General features: G+C 34.3%; 1 protein-coding gene across 1 annotated transcript; it reads right to left on the bottom strand.

The window, feature by feature from the left end:
• Positions 1–4041: 4041 nt before the first annotated feature.
• Positions 4042–5980, bottom strand: LOC18103102 (ethylene-responsive transcription factor ERF091). The gene has a single exon (XM_006377387.3). The coding sequence runs from the start codon at positions 4969–4971 to the stop codon at positions 4126–4128; it is 846 nt and encodes a 281-aa protein (XP_006377449.3). The 5' UTR covers positions 4972–5980; the 3' UTR covers positions 4042–4125.
• Between the last annotated feature and the right edge of the window lie 988 nt (positions 5981–6968).

Raw genomic sequence — 6968 nt, forward strand, 5'->3', positions numbered from 1 at the left:
GTGCCAGAAAGGCCAAGAGCAAAGAAGAGTTATAGGGAACTAAATACTATAATTAATTCAACCTGTCCTAAGATTTAAAGCTGTGATTAAAAATTGAAGTTCATACGCAGTGTATAAAAGTCCTAAAATCGGAAAACCACATGCCTGTCTTACTGTGGTTCAAATGTTAATTAATGTGGATGACCTGCCGAAAATTAATGTCATTGCATCCAAGAATTATTAATTAATATCATTTGTGTTTAGCAAGTATAATATAAAATCCCTCTAGTAAAGATTCAGGTATTTTTTATATAATTTATATTTAAAATATATATCAAAATAATAATTTTAAAATTTTATTTTTAACATCAGTATATTAAAATGATCTAAAAACATAAAAAAAATAATTTTCTCAAAAAAAACTTTTACAAAAATATTTTCCAACCATAAAAACAAACAGTAACTTAATCTATGTATTCTCCCTCACATAACTGTGCAGGACTTTGATAAATAAAATCACCGAAACAAATTATCGAATTGATATTGGATTTGTCAAAAAACATGCATTTCTTATGTAATTGGGATATATATGAGATGTGGTGACTGAGGTGGGCACATGATTTGGTGGCGTAAATGGAGGTGCTGAGGTGGTCCAAGAGACCAGCTTTGGTGGCAAAAGTCTTGTTGGTGCAAGAATTTGTTTGTTTTTTTCCCTTTCTTTTATCATTTTCATACAAGGCCATGCCATTGACTGGTTCAATTCAATATTCCAATATCACGTGCATGTTATATATATAGTATATTGGGACATTGAACTTTTAAGGTTTTGAATGGTCATGTGATCGTGGAATATTACCTTCACGCCATGTATAAAACATCCCAATTTCTTAAATTCCATGCTTGCAAAGATATTAGGTTCACGTCAAAATGGTTCAAGAATTGGTCGGCTAATTTGTAGTGATCAAATTTGACCAAAATTGCTGTAATCAATTATCGAAATCGAATTTGAATCTTCCTTCAATCCTATTTCCCACCTGCCCTTCAATTTAGATCAAAGATCAGAATCAAGACGTCCCTATCAGCGGATGAGTATTTCATTTTGTTTCCCTTATTTGACTTCTTTTGGCCTGTAAGCCTTCCAGCTGCCACCCGCACCAGTATAAGCATTGAAGAGGTCAAGTGTAATTAATGGGGCTATAATTTTTTTTTTTTGTCTCTACAATTTCCATGGTATTATACTTTAGTTCCCGAGCTTTAAGAATCCTTAAAGTTTACCTCGAGGGATGAATTGACGAGTAGTTTTTAGAGCACTAGGAGCTAACATTTTGACATGGGACGCTAGCTAGAGAGTTTAGGGAGCAGATCGATGGACGAAAGTTCGAGAAGACAACTTCGAAGTGCAAACATAAACTGTTGCTTTATCGATAACTTTTGATCCAAAGTATCTAGTCTGTGAAAATCTTACCCATTTAAAAAGCTGATTCAGAGGCCTAAAGTGTCGCAATGACTATAAAGCCATCATTGGCCTTATCGAAGTTAGGATCCATTTCGAAGTTCTACTTCCAGACCTTTTAGTGATCCAAACCTCCAGATCTAGACCATATTGCTCTTAATTAGAAATTATAGCTTGTATCTAAATATCCTTTTTTATTTTAGTATTAATTCCAAAATTTATGCTATTTTTATTTCATGTTAGGCCCTTGGTCATCGAGAACAAATTTTATATCTCCGAATTTTCAAACCTGTAAGTTTTCTTCAACAATTTTAACTATTTTTTTAGGGTTTTGAGGGCAATATACCCTGTTCTATTTTTATATGTCGTGTCACATCCGATTTCACTCAAAATCAATTCTCCAAGAAAGTGTGCAAAAGTTTTTATCTTGAATTTGACAGAGGAGGCCTTCAGCTTAATTTGTTTTTGGTGTACAACACTCTTCAACTTCTAGGTCTCTATAAATACAAAACTTGTTGGGCCTCTTTTCCTCATCGACAAAATGGAATATTCCTTGCTTCATATACATCCAATATTAGTCATTTCTTTTATCTTATTCAATCTTTTCATAATCCTCAAATATGGTATATAGAGCATCACATTGTTGCAACTAGTTTTTTACCCTCATTTTCCCAAGCCTTTTCAAAAAATAAAATAAACTAACAAAAATAATAAATATAAAATTTTCAAAAAAAAATATCTTTTTGATGTAATTCCATCAATTTATAACTGTTTCATAATATGTTATGCCTTCGTGTATTTTATTTTTTAGTGATAAATTTTTAGATAAGAGAAAATAAAGGATTAAAATTAAAAAAAGCAATAATAATAATAAAAATAATAAAAATGAAATGAAACGAAAAGATTGGTGAGTAAAATAAAAAATTAAAAAAAAAAGAGGGAATAAAATGACCTTAAAATTATAACCCTCTCCCCAAGTAACTGAAAATAAGATATAAGAAAGGAGAGGATAAAAACAAATATAAATAAATACAAAGGAATATATATATATATATATATATAAGAGAAAAGCAAGAAAGAAAAACCAATATCAATCTCTCTAAAAAGAAGTGACTAGTTCAAAATAGAAAAAACTAAAAAGAAAAAACAGAGAGGAAAATCACAATTGTTATCTCTCCTTTCACCTTGCCAAAGTCCGGCAGCCATCATTCTCTCTTTGTTTTCTCTTTTTTTCTAGTCAATCCATTACTGACCGCCATATCCTCCAACCAAAACAAAGCACGCTAATCTGAAAGATCTACAAATCAAATATATTTTCCCTTCTCTCATCAAGTGACCACCACCATCACTAATCATCCACTGTTCATCCTTTTCACTGCCATTTTCGAAACCCTCACGCTGTTAAAACACTCAACACAACCCAAATCATTGTCCTCTCTCTATATAACCAAGCCAGTTCAACCCACCCTTGAACCTTTCTTGAACCGACCTACACCTGAATCACACCACCAAGTCATTGTGCAACACCAAACAGACCTGAACCACATCACCAACGATAGTAGTAAAAACCTAACACATAAAAAAAACTTGTTTGAAATGGAAGTAGAAAAAGGGCTTAAACCTCTCATATTAGGAAAAGTGTGAATCACTGTTAGTGGTAACCAGTGGAAAGGGATTGAAAGCTTAAATTTCTAGCATTTGTTTGCAGGTTTGGTGCCCGCGTATGAAGTACATTCACCGCCATCCCACATGCGGCAAACATGCCAGCGCGTCCAGCACATGTGCCACCACTATGTACAGTTCCTGTTCCAGCAGTGTTCCAGGTAAAACAGCTTTCCCTCCTGTGACTCATTTTTATCTTTTCTTAGTTTACTCTTATCCATTTCCAAGCCCAAAGTTTATCGAAATGCCCCATGCCACACACATTATAGGAAGATTAAAAAAGATAAAACGTATGACTAATGAACCTATAAGCAACAAGCTGTTCATTTGTGCATCAAGCTCCTTCCTCAGGTATAGGGCATTATAAATGGTATCAAAGCCATCCCTAGTTTACTGTGGCAACTAAGACCTATGCGAGACGAAGTGCTACATTTTGTACAGAGTGGAAGACACCTCTTGAACCCATAGGAGCCACCTCTAGAATCCTACAGTGTTCAAGGCTCGATCATGGACTATGATTGTAGTGCGATGGGGACATGACAAACTTAAGAAGGTAGAATGTCATGTCCTATATCTCACATCTAAAGATTATTGGGAGATTGCGTAGATAAAAGGTATGGTTAAATATGTTCAACAAGGAATATTTTTTTTATGGGTTATGAGGATAAGAGGCCTTATTAGTGCTATACTTGTAGACATAGAAGCTATTCATTTAAGCACCAAACCTCTCCCTCGAGTTTGGGTGCATTATAAATGATATTAAAGCTGAGCCTAGCCATGCGTGGGAACCATGTCCCTTACGGAACAAAATGCTCTACCTTTGTACAGGATGAGAGCTACCTCTTGAATTACCCGTAGGAGTCGCCTCTAAATATTCCTACACTTTCTGGGGCTCAATCCAAGACTATGGTTGTGGTATAACGGGGACATTAATTACACACTTAAGAGGGAAAGAATGCGATGCCACATATCCCATATCTAAGAATTATGACGAGATTGAATAAAACAAAAGAAATGGCTATGTTATACATCTAGAAAGAGGAAAACATACTGTCCAGGTAGTCACTCCCCAGGTCCTGAAATTCTACCACGTCGAAATCATCCACAGACAATTCTTCTACGCAAGCCATTCTCTGAATTCCAGGTTGTTCCATAATTATCAAATCATCGTTCACTTCCCAATCTCTTGATACCCTTCTTCTAGGGATCACTGAAACTTTGTCAACGCTTCCCAGAATTGTGCAAGACGTGTCATACCCTTGTGAAGTTGTGGTAGATGAAACACTGTAGTCATTTTTGGAGCAGTCAATGCCCATTGCCTTGGCTACTGTTTCAAGTGGGAAGTTGAGGTTTGTCTTGGGGCCTCTAATTCTCAAAGCAGCCTTATCATAAGCCAAAGCTGCTTCTTCAGCTGTTTTAAAAGTTCCAAGCCAAACGCGAGCTCCTTTTCTCGAAGAATCCCTTATCTCTGCTGCATACTTGCCCCAAGGCCGCCTCCTTACTCCCCGGTAGTGTCTGGTGGTCACTTTCTCTGTTTTCACAGTATTCTGTTTGGAGCTTAGGCTGCTGGGGCCTTTGTTTTCTGCTCTATCATTGGAAGTAAGTTCTTTATAGTTAATTTCAGGAATGATTCCATCAAGAAGTCCCTCCCAGGACTCCGTACCCATCGATATCCATCTGCCTAGACTTGGTAGCCTTTCTAGAACCTCCATTGACCCATCTCTACTATCAAGACTAGGCAATTCCTGCGATGATTTAATCTCTTCTTGTTCGTCATTGCTTGTTACTTTGTCTCCTCTATGTTCTCCAATGTAGCTTGCCCAAACATTCTCTAGGATTCCTTCAGATGTTGCAAGATGATCACTTTGTATAGCCATGTTGTCATTTACATAACAAACAAAAGCTACATAAATTCAACACAAACAAAAGAAAGGGAGGATGATTGGAAAATGTTAAGAAATATATCAAAGGTCACGCGTGATCTGTTAATTAACAGCTAACCTAACCTAATCCCACTACATTGATGGGATTCTAATCCACTGGGAAACTTGTGCTTTAATCCACTGAACAGCTAAAGTTTTGGAGGATAATAGAATTTGAACATGAAGAAAGAGGTGGATTTGTGTATTTTAAGGCTTCTCTGTTGACTTGTGTGCATGCATGTCCTAATCATTTGCTAGGATTTATCTGTGTACGCCCTGTGTGCTCTACATATATATTTTATTGGAAAGCCTTCCAGTAGTTCATGATCTGCTGAGACGGAATTAAAAAGATTTGAAAGCTGGCAGGAGAATCTGCTGAGTTTTATATTGCTCTTGCTTTGCTGCATCTTATATATAGAATACAAGGAACAAAAAAAATTAAATAAGGAAATTTGTAAATAAAAATAAAATATAGGGACAATAATAAATTGTTTTGAAAATTATAGTGACTTATAACGAGAAACTTTGTCAAGGCCTCCATCACTTTACTTAAAGTGCTCCAACTTTCATTTTATTTCATTCAAATACTTTAAAAAATCATGTTCCCGTTGAGATTCCTAGTTTGAAGGTCCTTTCCAGGCATTGCTTTTCGTCTCAAATCTTACCACTCGGAGGCCACATGAAAGCATTCTTTATCTCTTGATTATTTACCAGCACTATTGAATACACAAAGAAGTAACTCCATGAGCCAGATGCTAGCTTTTTAATTATTGAACTGAAGGCTTCTGTATAGAAAGCGTTCTGCTGCAAACTTTTCGAACTGTTATAAAGGTTCTGTATAGAAAGGTTCCTCCAAACTAATTGTGAGAGGAAACTGCATATCATATGCTTGCAACAGTAAGGATCTTGAATACATTGATGGTCAAATAGTCTAAGCTATTAGGTTATGGGGCCATCCTTATTTAGAAACACTGAAGCTTTTTTTTTTTAATCTTTAATTCAGAGTAAATATTAAACTTTTATTTGCTGGTCTAGTCATTGGCTTTGAAAAACAGACCTCCCGTCTAAATTACACTACAGGACCAACAGTTTCAGAATTCTGGTGATCATTTCTTGGTTGGTGATCAAGAATGTCACCTTGATTAAGATAGAGATAGAGCAATATCTGGGCATAAAAGAAAGAAAGAAAAATAGAATCACACGCTTGGGACATCAACATTCGAACCCAGAAGGAAGGTATGTACATGCTTGTAACAGAAGCAGCAGTAGATTTTACTCGGATTCAATGCATTTGAGTGAGAAAACTTATAATATTAACTGCAATGTCAAAGGGGTACGTCAGAATCAGCCGCCCAGGAATATTTTAGTGCCTTGTATGCTTAATCAATTTATCGACTCTTTTGCTTCTTTCGTACGTACTGAAAAGATCTCGTATCCTTGCATATTTTTTTTTATATTATTGTTTTTTTAAAATATATTAAAATAATACTTTTTATTTTTAAAAAATTATTTTTAACATAACATATCAAAATAAATCTAAAAATATAAAAAATATTAATTTTAAATAAATAAATTTCATTTTTTTTAAAAGTATTTTTAAAACATAAAAATAAACAATTTCATTGTTACACGAATTTACAGGATACCAGTTTTAGTATGTACCTTAATTTAGGATCTTGTTTTTCCTCTTTCATTATGAGGTTGTACAAGTATTTGGTTGAAATGAAGTGAAAATAAAAATAAAAAGTGGTCCAGAAAATTAAACTTTTTTTTTTTTTTTTTATCATGAGGGAAGATAAGAATAAAAACTAGGAATATGAATTAGTTTATTTTTTTAAAATGATATATTTTTATTTATTTATTATATATTTACTATTTTTATCATTATCACCCCTTCAACCATGAGACAACCATCATCATGATAATTAAAATATTATTTTTTAATAAAAAAA

Source organism: Populus trichocarpa, chromosome 11, assembly GCF_000002775.5.
Source record: "Populus trichocarpa isolate Nisqually-1 chromosome 11, P.trichocarpa_v4.1, whole genome shotgun sequence".
NCBI classification, from domain to species: Eukaryota; Viridiplantae; Streptophyta; class Magnoliopsida; order Malpighiales; family Salicaceae; genus Populus; species Populus trichocarpa.